Source organism: Varroa jacobsoni, unplaced genomic scaffold (genome assembly GCF_002532875.2).
Source record: "Varroa jacobsoni isolate VJ856 unplaced genomic scaffold, vjacob_1.0 scaffold_530, whole genome shotgun sequence".
Lineage (NCBI taxonomy): Eukaryota > Metazoa > Arthropoda > Arachnida > Mesostigmata > Varroidae > Varroa > Varroa jacobsoni.
This window is the reverse complement of record NW_019213432.1, coordinates 8,707-22,789: the sequence shown is the minus strand read 5'-3', so window position 1 is coordinate 22,789 and position 14,083 is coordinate 8,707. Positions and strand designations below refer to the sequence as shown.

The following is a 14,083-nucleotide window of genomic DNA, read 5'->3' as shown; positions in this document are numbered from 1 at the left end:
GCATCTAGCCCGCAATGAAATGGACCAATTCATATCTCGAGTCCATAGTTATCCATATGAATGCGTTATAACATGTAAACACTTCCATAGTCTATTAAAGAATAGTGATCGCACTAGGCCATGTTGAGTTCGCAATAAAAATCATAGTTGTGGTGCTAATTGCAAACCAGCATTTCATTGGGGTTGAAACTGCCAGTGTGTTATGTCTAGAGGTCATGATTCCTGACGAGTATCACATCTAATCGCCAATGATCTGGTCAATCGTGAAGCTCACTGAAAATCTGTGCCAAACACTTAATCATTTACGACGCTAGCAGAGCCTAGATATCGAACCGTACAATTAATGACTAACAGGCTTGCGCACCGATCCCCGCTGCGAAGTCAATCTATCATCCCCTTACACCGAAAATTTCTTTCTAAACCCCTCACCGTCTCGTATCTTCGTATAAAAATCGCCAGCGTGCCAATTGCCCGTTACGACTAAAAGCAGACGACGGTACCAGCCATATGCTATAGGCGCTGTATAGCAGTTCATCCAAATGATCTACATATTAATTAGATTGATTTCTCTCCGACTGTTTCGACACTTTTACGAGACTCTTGAACAATGCCTACAAGGCTAGCTGGCTGGCTGGCTGGCATTGCATCAAATACGAGCATTTTGCTACTTAATTCATTCCAAACGGTGTCACTCTGACTGCCGTATTTGACTCTTATAGATAGTTAATTTTGTGAATGGCTGAATAACACGTCGAGATCGCGATAGACAAAGAGTACAAAACGCCATATCCGTATAATTACATAGCAAAGAGACCATACCAACAAAATGGGCATACGCGCGACGGCAAGCGGATAGCGATTGTCGGCCAGAACACCCTAAACTCTTCACGAGCAAAGGAAAAGGCGAAACGAGCTAATCATGCCACATTATTATCAGCACTGTCACACCTCCATGATCACGGTCATCATGGTCTCGGCTGAAGTAGCCCTTATTTAGTTAAAACGACGAACGATATATAGAAAGACGGTGAGCGTGGAGACTATCAAAGCAGAGTATATGAACAGCAGCACTCGGTAGCCGCTTACTAACGTAACAATAACCAAACGAACGTGTGACATTGAACGTACGCACGAGCCATCACGAACGCCCTAATGCGCAGCTCCGTTTAGTTCGTATCTAGCGGCCTCAAAATAGATCGAGAACTGTCATTTGTCCAGGTATCGTTCGAGAATGTTTGGGTTTGGCATTAGCTACTAGGTAAAGATGTTTATTTTTCGAGCAAACTTTGTAATCAATTTTGACGACGGAGGATTATAACGGTTTTCAAGATACTGATGAAGTTAAAAAATAATATTTGGAGTACTTACAAATAATGAGTCCCCAGTGAGATCAAACCACAAGTGGCCAAATATATGCACCGAAATTGTAGCTTGCTAATCGTCATACCAAGTTAAATTGCATGTCTGCTTCAGTTTGAGCCTCAATATTAGCTCAATAGCTCAGCAGTAACAAATTTGTTAGTAACTATCGTTCGTAAAGTCTAGTTTATGTAACCCTTCAGGTTCAGCAAAGATGCACAGTAGGAAGCTCTCAGTACTTTTCCTATCAACAGCCTTTCATTTTCGATATCGCAACGGACGATCGTGTTAAGACCCTGTGTTTTCTTCCAGATTTGGTTTGCCAGACTTACTGTTTATTTTTTCTTTCGATTATTCATAGTGTTAATGGTTTCGGTAACGGCTCGGGAAACTATAATCCTGTATTTAGTCTATCGTACTATACCCTTGCCCATTTTATTCGTCCCAGACATTTCATTTGGCTGGTTACGTTTCACGCTAGAAAGAAAAACATCACTTAAGTTTGTCGTAGCAGAAGTGCTGTACCTTCACGCTATTATTCCTGTTTTAGAAAAGCTGACAGCTTCCACTGTATCTGAGAGAAACTCGGCTGGATTCACTGCTTTTAACACCCAGCCACTTTGCTCGAACTTCTGACAGTATCACGTGCACGTATCCCAATAGTACAGCTCTAGGGTTGCCATTAATTTAAAATCTTTCCTTATTTATTTCAAACTTAAATGATCGGTTGAGTTTGATTTCCTCATTCTTCATCTTCACTGAGCCATCAAATCGAGGCAATAAAGTGTCGTCCATTAGCGCAAAAGGAGGAATATTGAGGAAAAACACATGGTGTTCTCCAAACAATCAATTGAAACAATCATATCTAAATGGTAATGATCTATCTTAGTAAATACAAAAAATTACCATACGGCCGCCTCACCTCAACTTCGACACCTGTGCAGAGGTTTGCCCATGTCTAAATAGTTTCGAATGCATTCTTCAAAGTGGTGATAATACGATTCATCTGTCACCACTTTGAAACCTATACCGTCGCGGTCGTCGAAGCCACAAGCATTAGCAGCAGTCTATAGTCCGCGCAAACCGAGACGAATAATATTTCGTTCGACGGGTAAGCGCACCGGAAGACAAAGAGCGAGTCATAACAGCGGCCGGAACAGCGGTTGATCAGCTCGAATCAGATCGGCAATGTAAGCCATCTGTAGACAGCTAAGGTAGTATCTTCTGACATCTGATCGTCCAACACACCTACACCATTACAAATAGGTTAACCTCCGCAAAGGCTGTAATGCTTCGCTACAATGGAGATAAAAGTAATGCTTAAGTAATTCTAGAGGAAAAAAAACGCAACATTCAGGCTTTGTTGGTGTTCATTCTGTCGAAAAAGTGCGATATTTGGCCTCACTATCTGAGACTGAATCGCGACAGAGGGGCGTTACTGCTGTCGCTAAATACTGTGAGGATATTGTCACTCCCTATGCACGAAAAAACACTGCTTTAGAGTCGTGAGCCGATATGGATTAATACTGAACAAAGTACATGCGTAATATTCTGCATAAACAATGCATCAAGCATGGAACTTGGCGATAGCTTACAAACTTAGGAAAAACAAAACTGTATAGTCCACGGTCGTCTAATACCTCGAATAGCTAACCCTACTATACCGATTAGAGAAATGTTCACCATACGGCTGTTATGGAAATTCGCGGTTAAAATACTGACTACAAGACTTCTTTTAACGCTTGCTTCAAGGGAATGAGTGTTAAAACAACTTGTGCCACACGAAATCCCCACTTCATAACGGACAGCCAACACAATTAGCGAGTATTGTCGTTTTCGAGTAATTATAGCCACATGAGTCTGGAAGGTACCGATTCAAACGTCCATAGACTTGACATGCGCATACCTCTTTGTAACCCTATTCGTGTAGGTTTACTTCGGCTTTTCAAGAAAATTCTCTTATTAGTGATCGTCTGACATTTTGGTTTGAGTACATTCTAATAAACAATGTGTATTTTGTCATTAGATCTATTTGTTTTAGCTTTTCTGCATATCTTGCTAGATTTTCGGGCCTAGGACGTAGGAAGTTTGCAGATCATAACCTGAGTACAAAACTGGAGAGGCGTTGCCGTGTCGGGGTTACAAAGTGCAACACGACTAGTCGTCTAGGGTCGTGTGACCCTTTCAAGCGAACAGATCAGAAGTCACGTATCTCGCATAAACAGTCATATAGGCATACGTAAGTAATAGTCAAATGCCACCTCAGTCGTACTAACAGTCACGGGGGTCCGTAAGTCCAATACAAGATTGCGAGCTGTGCTACGTTCTTGAAGCTGCCCGAGTCAACTGAACCCATCTAGAGGTGAACCAGATATTTCTCACTGAGAGAGTTCTTCTGTGCAGCTCTCACTGACTCATTTGATATGAAGAACCGCAATATCGGTTTCGACCAGAGTAGCCTAGGTTGCCGCGACATTGGATCCTACTGATATTAGAATACTGATACTGGAACTGTTCCCAAAGATCTTTCATCTATCAAATATTCCTCATGTTTGTCATGCTTACTTAAGCTGGTATAGTAAGCCAGCCCGACAAGCATCAATTGTCGACTTATTACTGAGTAATTACAACCTTATTTTGAATAGCTCTGCTAGGCCGAGCGCCGCCGGTTTGCGATATACATAGCTGCTAATCATATTGGACGTAGCATTACTACCAAACGGAACACGGAGGTGTCAGGGTGACGTGCGGACAAAATCCAGAACAACGCGTTCATTTGCTAGCCTTCCGGCAGAGATTGAGCTATTAACAAACGTAGAAAAATCACACACTTGAATGATGAAACTAATTATCTTAGCAATACAAATCGGCCAAATGATGTGACAAATCAGTCTTGCAAAATCAAGCGCTGTTTACCGCTACTATCGCTAACATAAATTCTACTGTATGACCCACTGGTACACGTGAATCAATGCCGAGGTTGAAGACATATTTTCACAGTGTAACAAGTGATATCCGAATAATAGGGGATTAACAATGTAGATCACGGACATCTTGTGATCGAGTCACTTCTTCGTTCTGGCTAGTCGAATCCGCGTCAAGATTTAGAAATCATGAAATTACACGGAACTCGATTTAAATAGTGTGCAAGTAATTTTGTGGATACAGACATCCGTTCAAAAAGGACATCCCGACGTCAGGATCTTAGTGGGAGATACATACACAAAATGTTTGCAAAACGAGGTGTTCTTGGAAATAACGTCTTGCCATCCATACGGGTCCCATGCAATTCAATACGAACGATGTAATAAATTAAAGCCATTGCACCCAGTAGTTACATAATACTAAACGATTTATTGAAGTTCAGTACTCTAGTAATGGGCCCGTGACATGTAACACGAAGTTTATCATACGGTGTCACTATCCACTGCCTTCAGGAAATGATAGTAGTCATATTCTATTTTTGCGTTAGTTACTATAATATATGGTTATCGTGGTGTTTCATAGGTTTGTTGGAGGGACCCCCACATGGATCAAGTATGACTCACCCCGGCTAGAGTTTCCGATGGGCGTCGGTCCTCGACGCAGTGATATTTTCAAATGAAGATAAGCAATATTGAACTTGGACCTCGGCGCATCGTGTAACTGTCTTTTCACAATGGCAATGATAATAAAAATAGTAAAAAGCAGTATAATCACAATTTTGCATAGCAGTGTAAGCAGGCATCTTCAGTAATGCTATTGTGCTATATCGAATCTGTGTCTTATTATATTTAAGCGTCCGATGAAATGAAATCCGTTGGCAAATTGCAATTATCGGTGAGAATATTAGCAAGAAGTAGATTCATATATTTTTCCGTTTCTTGCACACTTTTTTGTAATTAATGTTGAAAAACCGCATTTCTTCATGAAGACACTTGAGAACAATCATGGGTATGTACAACCTTTAAGTGTGCTAACGAAGAACTATGTAGCACTAGCGTAATGGCTCCTCAACAAATCGGCAGTAGTTTTATAGAGGAAACTGAACAAGCGAGCATCGTATCCGGTAGCTGCCGGCGACGACGGCACCACCATCTACGAAACTGAAGGTACAGTATAGTCTTCTTAGTCTTTTCCCTCGTTTGCGATTCTTACTATCGTAGCAATGCATATCTAATTTCCAATATCTGGTGCCGAAATCATAGCGATTTATCTATTTTCAGAAAATTGAAACAACCAGAAACACTATACAGTTGTTGCGTATACGGGCAGCTCACGCCTGTCGTTCAAGACGGATTATAATTTAACCTGTACAATCTATAGAAGACCTTACAGGCGTCACATATTCTTGTATAATCATCTAGACAGCATTTATAAGCTATTGTCAAAGTGACAGCCGTTCCGTTGGCAAATTGAACAGAAATAGCCATTGTTGCGCTACGAATGGTCGAAAGATCGAAAAAAAATAAAAAAAGTACTCGATAGGCTATAATTAAACTGTTTTGAGTTATTACCTTCTTTGAAATATATTTTTTTGTTTTCTTGTGCATCGTAATGGGGCTGCGTACGGGATATGACGTGCGATGATAGCTGAACCAATAGCAAACATCACGAATATTCTATGTCGTTTGTTGGAAAAAATCGATTTCTTAAGTTATTCCGCCCTTTTTCTTTTGACCCCGACTTCCGAGGTTTAACCGCGAGCCAGGCTAATAATCGATACGGCACGCAACAAACATTGTGATCAAAAGGGATCAACTGCCCACTGACGAGCTATAAATGCCGTCCAAGTCAGGTCCGACAGGCCTATTACAGATTAGGTTCTAACGAACCCTCAGCCCACTTGTGGTTAGTGGCCAGATGCTGTCCTGCGTGCCTGGTCGCTACAGATGCACATGGATCGACAAATCATTAAGCTCTGCAACTTCGAGGCGCGATACTACTTTTGCAATCGGCGGCGGCACATTTAGTGCGCATTCTAACGACGACACACTCTGCAGAGATCGCTTGGGCAGCGCACACTGTAAGTGTCCATTGGGTAGCGACACAGTCCAGAAAACGTAGACGACGCCTGGGAAAAGCCCATCAGGGTTCCCACCGCTACGGAAAATACAGCAGATTCGGCGGTACTGATAACTGCAGCCATTTCAACATTTAAAATGAATCGAAACACATTATGCCAATTACATACAAACACAGAATTTTTCTGATGTGCTTGCAGAATATTCAAAATAGACCTCAGGCAACTTATTCCCTCTCCGCGAAAATTCACACGTATACTGCTACGACTCCGGAATAAACCAAACATTGGGCATCCATTCCTAGACATAATCCACCTGTTGAATGCAACCAGGACAATAACTTCGAAAACGGTAAATTCGACTACGTGTCTTCACTTGTGGCACAGGTTTTGGTACTTCTGCCAGGTCATCCAAATGATCGAAGCCTTGAATCCCTCACCAGTTCAAATCCAAGTTACTGTCTTACCTGCAATCACACTATCTGTAATGTATCAGGAGTGGACATTACTATTATTGTTATTATTGGTAAAATCAACTCCACAAAATTTCCAGTTGCCAATAACCATTACCAATGAACGCTGCCACAGTACATCAATTGCCACTTCTGACACTTTGCCCATTATTCTAAGGCCATAAAACCATGACTAATGAACTATGACCAATACTTAGTACATGTTTCTACCTGCCGTTTCCGTGTAGTACCTCACTCTACCTCCGTGTATGATCGGTGTATGAATGTCGCTCTACAAGTGAAAGCAACATTTGGCATTATCCAATGTTGTTACCACAAAAGATAACGCACAAGAGAAATGTGTCCCGTACACACAAACGAGTCTTGTTGTGTTTGTTCGTCTCCATGACTATATCGTTAGGTATTAATGCTTCCTTTCGCGACCACGGCAGCAGCAGGTAGGCCAATGTCGGCGACGTCCGCGACAACTGGAACGGTACCGTTCCACACGGTGCTCCAGGAATCCGTTGCGAGGCCGTCAGCTATCAATAAATACCATCCAGATCAGGCTTATTTGTCAAACGGCGGTCGGTTGGCTTGGCCCCACTACTGGCCTTTGATGGTTGTTGCCACCTCGTTACATATGGACCCTTTTGTCACCATGCACGCCTCGTTGGCTTAGCGGCCTCGCCAAAATCTTGACAGGGTTTTATTGATACTGTCGCCAGCCTTTGTTGGGTTTGTTTGTGTACGTCTCCGCTTACTGCCTTCTGATTATTCCCATATATAGAGTTATTTGAATCTCCCGTTGTCGGCGAGCCTAGACTGCGACAACGATAACAACCGACCGTTCGGAATCGTCATAGCGAAATTGGCATAGTCATATCCGTGGTCATTTAGCCACAGACTACAATTATGAACTGCGGGATCGTTGTTAATAGCATCTATGAAACCTACCTTACTAATCGTGGTTACATTTGCAGTAGGGAATCACCATAGGGAACCATTGATTCCGCTTAATTGAAACGCACACAGTCACTTTTTTCACTGAATTTACAAAATACTATGCGGAGGCTGTTTGTTTGGATAGCTAATCGGCTATAACTGTTTTTAAGTGTTATCTCTAGTCGGGATTTTGATCGTGGAAGCTGGGTCTCAGGTTTTGTAGATCCGTTGGTGGGTTGGCCGCGTTCAATATCCGTTTGCTGGTGAGGCTCAAGTGAACACCAGTAAAGGGTGACACTACCCGAAACATTAAACGGAGCACTTTTAACGATATTGTGCGAATCTGGCGGACAAATTGGCTACGTAGCATTCGTTATGGTTGGTTGGCTTTTATTTGTTCTTCTACTTCGGAACGCTTCCTCGAAGCTAAAATCGCGAATATTTCTTATCGTTAATGTACTGCAACTTCGTCGATGTCTGCTGAAACTTGCGTTCGTACTTCTGTGTTGGAAGTTGTCGGGGAATCTCGTACTGCTAGATACTACTCAATGTTTCGCCCGTCATTTGAGAGCCAGTTTGAGCGTTCTGGCTACAACATAATTTCGTACACAATGACGTTTTCCGTTGTTGAGAGAGGATCAGCACTGTGCATCTTGATTGAAGTTCGTCCGCTGGACAAATGGCCATGGAAGCCGACACATCAAGTAGAACTCAAAAGTTCATCAAACTAATCCAGACTTTCCCTTTTTTGCACATAGAGCTTTCAGAAAGCACGTTAATATCGAATACTATTGATTACACGACACATTCGATCGACACCGCCGCTTTGAACTACTGGCTCCCACGTCAGTTCCTTTCTTCGGTACAAGCCTATGTAAACGCTATCAATCGAACAGTAACGCAACACTTATATGATCGAAGGTTTTCCCTATGAAGGCTCACAGACACACGCACCCGTACAAACGGTGAGTGGCCCGTCCTAACACAGTCTGATCCATGAGCTCCACTATTTTTTATCTCTTTCACAGCCCTTCCAGAGGCAGCCTACTTCTAGCCCCGCAGTAGCCGAACAGTTGAGCGCTTTTTTTTACCAAAGAAGTTCCCCGAATGTTCATCGTCGGCCTCCAATTCCAACCTGTCTCGTTCAGCCTCGTCACTGGCGCATCGCAGCGTACAAATTGCGACGGCCAAGATAACGCACTCCTCAAGAAAAGCACCACATCATACCACTACTACTGGCACTATAACTACTACGATTCATACAAACGAGCGTCCAAGCGCTCTCTGACGACAATGCTCTATACGTCTGCAGCACAGAAAACAACAGTCCGAGCAGGCGAAGAGGCGGACGACTGGCCGAAACCTACGGATGGCGGGCCGAACAGCCGCTGCTGGGTCTGGCCGGCACCGTGTGACGCCTGCCGAAGCAGACCTGCCTGCGACGAACTGTGCTACCGATTGGAACTACTGCTGCTGTTATTCGTGCAGCCGCAGCCCCCGTTTCTTCCGCCGACCGTTGATATCGCAAAAACAACAAAAGTGCGGCCGCAGATCCTCTCTCTGGTCGTCAGTCAGTCAGTCCCAATAGCAGTAACGCCAGCCAGCCAGCCACCACCACTGCGACGGGTATGATCTACACGGCAAAGCTAGCAGAAGACACTTTTCGTGGCAGCGACGGCGACGTCAGGCAACGCCGATGCGGCGAGAAAACGACAACGAACGCCGGAACGGCGGTTGCCAACAGCACAGATAAAACGCAGACGGCTCCAGCAGTTTGGCTCTGTCGCTCGCTAGCGCTGCCGGCGCTCTGCCCGACTCTGCCTGTGTCCTGCTGATCAGCGACCATCGCCAGGCCGCCGCCGGCCGCCTGTTGCTTGCCGCAAGGGGTCAGCATCGTCGTAGCTGGCGCTGCTGCTCTAGCGCTGCTGCTCTAGCGCGCTAGAAGAACAGCAGGTCACTCTTTCCCGTTCTGGTCTGCTGCTGCTGCCAGCGCTGGAGCGGCCGCCTGGGGGCCGATTCTGAACTGGCGGCGCGCATTCTGCAAAGCAGAAGTGCCAGCGGTTAACGACTGATAGCGGCAACAGTACGTCAGCGACGGTTGCGAAGAGCCGATGCCCTGGCAACATCGTTTTCTCTTTCTAGGTGACCAGAAGAACGGCGGATCAGCAGTTTTTGCCTTCTTTGTTGTTTCTGCACGTCGACTGGCTGCTACTCGTACTCCATTCTGTGATTACAAGTGTGTGTAGAGCAGAGTGCGCTCAACGCTACTTGTTTGCTGTCGTATGTTCTCTCCTCTATCGCCGCCGCAGCGCGACCCGCCAAAGCTGCTGCTTCGGCTGTTTTGTCTATTTGTACCCTAAAAATTGATCGAGCAGCGCATGCAGTTGCGGTAGCGACATTGAGCAGCAACCGACCCATAGTTATTCTCCACGTTGTTGCCGAACGATTCTTTCGTTGCCGTTCACCCAAAGTTCGGGTGCTGCTGTTACTGCTGCCGCTGCCGGGCGCCCTTGGAGCCTATCACAACAGCACAGATTTTGGTAAAACGTACAAAACCTGTTGCTGTTCCACTGATGTCGTTGGTTTTGTGGGGTTTTGGCAGAGGCGCTGTTAGCACTGCCCCATCGACTGATTACTGCTGACTTGAATCCCGACTACGCTTTGCGTTTACTGTTATGTCTGGGGATAGAAGACAACTGTTGCGGCTATGATTGCCCACCCTCAGCGTTGTTTCGTAAAAAGCCTCGGTAGTATGGTACGCTGCTGAATAGGACTGAACGACAATGGTAGTGGGCAATTAATTAACCAGAGGGGGCAGAGGCTCGGCGACCCGCGCCAACGAAAACAATATGCGCTACCGCTATAGCAGCTGGGTCAATTGAGCTCCGATTCGTCGTTGCCTATTGAGCTGTTCAGTGTTAAGAGTACTGTCTTCTGCTACTATTTATATTGCTCTTTTCATTACTTACTCTACGAGTACAATTGCAGTCGCCGGCTATGAATATAATGCTATCGATGCGGCAGTGAAGTTGATATGGAGAAGAAAAGGCTGAGCGTAAAGGAAGTTTTCAAATTAGATGATCTTGCCTGCCGCTGTCATGGCTGGATCCGTTCACACTTCGCGGGCTTTAGATGGTTAAGGGTAGTGAGTGATATTAAATCATTCCTACTGTAGTGGATTTGCTGGAGTCGGGTAGAGAATTTCGTTAGTTGATCCAAGAATTTCTCATAACAACGTACGGATAACGGCTATACAACAGTATTACGTCGCCGTTTAACTGATTCGAAATATCTAAAAAATCTAAAATAAATCCTGAATAACAACAAAATAACAATTAAGGAGATACGGTTAGAACCGAGTGTTACCAATTGTATTCAAAGTCTGTTGTTGGTAACGTCGGTTTAAGCGAACTGATGGACGTTTTAACATTGAAACGGAGAACTGTCGATGAATCAATTACGTTTTCCTACCACCAAATACGACTGTGCAATGCCAGCATAATAGATAAAACAGACGCTGCACAGTGATAATGCCTTGATAATCAATAGGTTTTTTTTTTTTTTTTTGATGATAGGCACGAGAAGCCCCCGGAGCGGCCTTGCTGGCCAAATGGCTTTGTTTACAATTGTTTTTGATTTTCTGATAATTTTAAACAGTTTCTGTCCTTGTCCGGTTACCCAGCCGAAAGTAGAAATGAAGCACTACTTGTACCATCACGATTGAAGATAGTCTAATTTTCATTGAAGTTAAATGGACTCATCCACTAGGAATGTCCATAATCTCGTCACAACCATCCATCTAACTACCAGCAATGATGATAACTACAGTACCGTCACATGGTACCGTTTACACAGTTACAACAATTCGTTCATGCGAATATGGCCGCCTCCATAATCAGGTGGAAGATGGTCTGCGCAGGCATTGCCCGGGTTGTGAGATGGACCAATTTTAGGACTAATGTAGCTTTTTTGGGTCAGGTAAGCTCGAAGTGGGTAGAACTAGAAAGCTAGATGATGCCACAGCTAAGCCTGATGTGTAAGCTCATTTTTGCTCGGACATCATTCCAATCTCAATTGAGTATTTCTATTAGTGCGGTCATTTTCTGCGGAGAAATAATAACGACCTGTATCGAAATCCTTAATACTGCGAGATTGTGGATAAGCTATACCGCCGGATCATACTCAAACTAAGTTCCGACGAAACACGATCAAGTAACAACGTTGTTACATAGGCATGAAGCTTAGAAGAAAGCTGTCGAATAAACATTGTCTTAGTCTTCAACTAAACACGCACACCCCGACGCATTCAGTTGTGTACTGGCGGCCTATTATGCTAAAAATGAACTCGACTACATTACGTTACAGGTTTACCGCTACAACAAATGGACCCAATTTTGAGCGATACATTCAGCTGCAATCTGTACTGTACGCTTTAAGGCGCTATTAAACTAAACGTTTTGTCGTGCCACATAGACAAAACACTTTGGGTGCTAATGACAATCATTTTCGCTATTACTATTGGTGTCGGTACTCTTGCTTTGTTCTCAAGTTCAGTGCTCGTTACATTAAATGTTTGGCGCAGGTTTCGACGCGAACGGGAGTGAGTTATGTAAAGCTTGTCAAAAAAAAAGTATATTACGATGGCGACCGAATCCCCGACAGTACATTCGCCCAGGGATCCCTCGACGCGTTAGCTGCTAGGGGGTATGGTCATTTTTCTCGAAAACATTTTACTTGGGTAGGATATGAAGTATTTCCTAAGTCAATTTTGTTCGGTGGCATAGCTAAAACTAATATAAAGATATAGTAATTGACAGATTATGGCGACCAGAAATAATCTGGGAGCTGCATCTTCGTTTACAAATCAAAGCGGTTCACGTGTATTTCCATATTCGTAGAAATTGTTATCCGATAATATATGCCGTGATCAGATTTATTCAGGTTAAATTCCGAACTGAGGGATTGGTATGGAAAGGCGCAATCATATATTATCTAGATAACAAATTATACGAATATCTGATCACAGCATACTGTTGGTCAATGTTATCAGCTAATAAAAATGTCGGACATATCAGAATACGATCTATTTGCCTGACGTAAAATTCTCGAGGAATACCTATCTTACCGGAGGGAGTCATTATAAGAGTCAATTATTTTAATTTCCCTGTAATATTTATAGGTTCTGTCGAACCCGAAAAGCTTACGATCCGCCGGCTGATATCGAAAATCGTCTGCGCGAAGTCGTCGGTCGTCTTCTTCCATCTGCTGTAAATCAAGACTGGTCGAAGGTACTATGGCGCGCCGCTTTTCACCTAGATCGATTATATTTTACGATCTGGTACATAGATGAGCCCTAATACTCGCCGCACAAACACTAACGTCGTATGTTTCATTTTCTGGAGAAACTACCTCCAGTGTGGCGTCCCAAATCGTATCCTAGATTTGACCCCCTTATGACTAATCCCTTTACCTACCGAAACATGTCAGAGCACTTCAGAAATTATTCGCCTTTTTCGAACAACGCATATTTCAGGTGCCGGTGTCTGGCAAAGAGAAGATGGCACTGCTAGCCGAGTGCACGCGGGCATTCTCTCACTCAGTCCCCAATCCTGAACTCAGGGACATTCGCAGTGTTGGTGATGTCGCTAAGTTCTTCCGGACGCCTGTCGACGCACTGAACCCGTACGATCTGCTAATTCATGCCAAACCTGGCGAATTGCCAAGTAATCTGTGTGTGATCCCTGATGGCATTCGTTTCAAGCCAGGCTCGGTCGGACCAGAATCGCTTGGACCGGGAGGTTTGTTTAAGGGTATTCCTGCGTATCCTGGTTCGAGTACCACCATGTCAGGTTTACGCGCCCGCAAGAAATACGGCCCCGGTTTTAAGATCGATCGAGAGTGGCCATACGAAGTCACACTTGACAAGATATAGTTGAGACATGTATCTAAGGCTGACGTGCTCATCATGTTGTATTAATTAATAAGACGGGTTGTATAAATGAAGACGCAGCGCGTAGAATAAAATAACTTTTAGATATTCCTACGTACTGCGTGTTTACTAATAGGTCACAGACAAACAGTGATCGTGTGAATAGTTTCGGCTTTGTATATCTATTCAGTTCCTTGTTGCACGGAACGAGCCTATGCATGAGGCTAAGGAGTGTGGCGGCGTGCATCTGATTTGCAATCGTCGACCTTGTTAACGCTGACAGTAACATATAAGGCCATGTGACTTGGTATAGATGTGACTGGACGTGTTCGTTCACTGCAGGTGCTAACAGTTGATCATCAAGTTCTGTCCAACTTGCTTGCGACATTGCAGAAA

The 14,083-nt window shown here is 44.0% G+C and overlaps 2 protein-coding genes across 7 annotated transcripts in view; one reads left to right on the top strand and one right to left on the bottom strand.

Annotated features, from left to right (window-relative positions):
* LOC111261187 (uncharacterized) overlaps window positions 1-9,583 on the bottom strand; it is a 39,273-nt gene extending 29,690 nt beyond the window's left edge. For 5 of the 6 annotated variants that reach the window (XR_015311386.1, XR_015311388.1, XR_015311387.1 and 2 more), the window contains exon 1: window positions 7,771-9,582. The gene's annotated coding sequence lies outside the window, so the exon portion shown is untranslated. Of the gene's footprint in view, window positions 1-7,770 lie in introns of all 6 variants that reach the window. The other variant, XM_086968599.1, reaches the window with a different exon arrangement.
* Window positions 9,584-11,611: 2,028 nt separating this feature from the next.
* mRpL50 (mitochondrial ribosomal protein L50) lies at window positions 11,612-13,801 on the top strand. Its single transcript, XM_022834483.2, has 4 exons — window positions 11,612-11,736; window positions 12,341-12,462; window positions 12,938-13,046; window positions 13,292-13,801. The coding sequence occupies exons 1-4, from the start codon at window positions 11,638-11,640 to the stop codon at window positions 13,688-13,690; spliced, it is 729 nt and encodes a 242-aa protein (XP_022690218.1). The 5' UTR covers window positions 11,612-11,637; the 3' UTR covers window positions 13,691-13,801.
* The last annotated feature ends 282 nt before the right edge of the window (window positions 13,802-14,083 follow it).